Source organism: Numida meleagris, unplaced genomic scaffold (genome assembly GCF_002078875.1).
Source record: "Numida meleagris isolate 19003 breed g44 Domestic line unplaced genomic scaffold, NumMel1.0 unplaced_Scaffold1245, whole genome shotgun sequence".
Classification (NCBI taxonomy): domain Eukaryota; kingdom Metazoa; phylum Chordata; class Aves; order Galliformes; family Numididae; genus Numida; species Numida meleagris.
The window spans coordinates 3,005-4,065 of NW_018363033.1; the positions used below are offsets into that span (position 1 = coordinate 3,005).

The following is a 1,061-nucleotide window of genomic DNA, read 5'->3' on the forward strand; positions in this document are numbered from 1 at the left end:
TGGGTCTCTATGGGGAGGTTATGGGGTGGCCTTGGGGTCCTTGATGTCCCCAGGGGTCTCTATGGGGACTTTATGGGGTGGCCTTGGGGTCTCAGTGTCACCAAGTGTCCCCAGGGCTCTCTATGGGTCTCTATGGGGACGTTATGGGGTGGCCTTGGGGTTCCCAAGTGTCCCCAGGGCTCCCTATGGGCCTCTATGGGGAGGTTATGGGGTGGCCTTGTGGTCCTTGATGTCCCCAGGGCTCTCTATGGGGATGTTATGGGGTGGCCTTGGGGTCTCAGTGTCAGCAAGGGTCCCCAGGGGTCTCTATGGGGATGTTATGGGGTGGCCTTGGGGTCCCCTAGTGTCACCAAGTGTCCCCAGCGCTCTCTATGGGTCTCTATGGGGACGTTATGGGGTGGCCTTGGGGTCCTTGATGTCCCCAGGGGTCTCTAGGGGGACGTTATGGGGTGGCCTTGGGGTCTCTATGGGGACGTTATGGGGTGGCCTTGGGGTCCCCAGGGGTCTCTATGGGGTGGCCTTGGGGTCCTCGGTGTTCCCAGGGCTCTCTATGGGGACGTTATGGGGTGGCCTTGGGGTCCCCTAGTGTCACCAAGTGTCCCCAGGGCTTCTCTGTGGGTCATTATGGGGTGGCCTTGGGGTCTCAGTGTCACCAAGTGTCCCCAGGGGTCTCTATGGGGAGGTTATGGGGTGGCCTTGGGGTCCTCAATGTCCCCAGGGCTCTCTGTGGGTCCCAATGGGGACATTATGGGGTGGCCTTGGGGTCTCTATGGGGACGTTTTGGGGTGGTCTTGGGGTCCTCGATGTCACCAAGTGTCCCCAGGGCTCTCTATGGGTCTCTATGGGGACGTTATGGGGTGGCCTTGGGCTCTCTATGCAGTCGTTATGGGGTGGCCTTGGGGTCCCTATGGGGTCGCTATGGGGTGGCCTTGGGGTCCTCGGTGTCCCCAGGGCTCTCTATGGGGTCATTATGGGGTGGCCTTGGGGTCTCTATGGGGAGGTTATGGGGTGGCCTTGGGGTCTCAGTGTCACCAAGGGTCCCCAGGGGTCTCTTTGGGAAC

At 61.1% G+C, this 1,061-nt stretch overlaps 1 protein-coding gene across 2 annotated transcripts in view; it reads left to right on the plus strand.

Annotated features, from left to right (window-relative positions):
- LOC110390528 overlaps positions 1 to 1,055 on the plus strand; it is a 4,053-nt gene extending 2,998 nt beyond the window's left edge. The window contains exons 3-4 of one of the 2 annotated variants that reach the window (XM_021381916.1): positions 1 to 427; positions 461 to 1,055. The exon at positions 1 to 427 is cut by the window's left edge and continues 1 nt beyond it. In XM_021381916.1, coding sequence (XP_021237591.1) covers positions 1 to 427; positions 461 to 586 — 553 coding nt within the window. In that variant the 3' untranslated portion in view covers positions 587 to 1,055. The other variant, XM_021381915.1, reaches the window with a different exon arrangement.
- Positions 1,056 to 1,061: the final 6 nt, after the last annotated feature.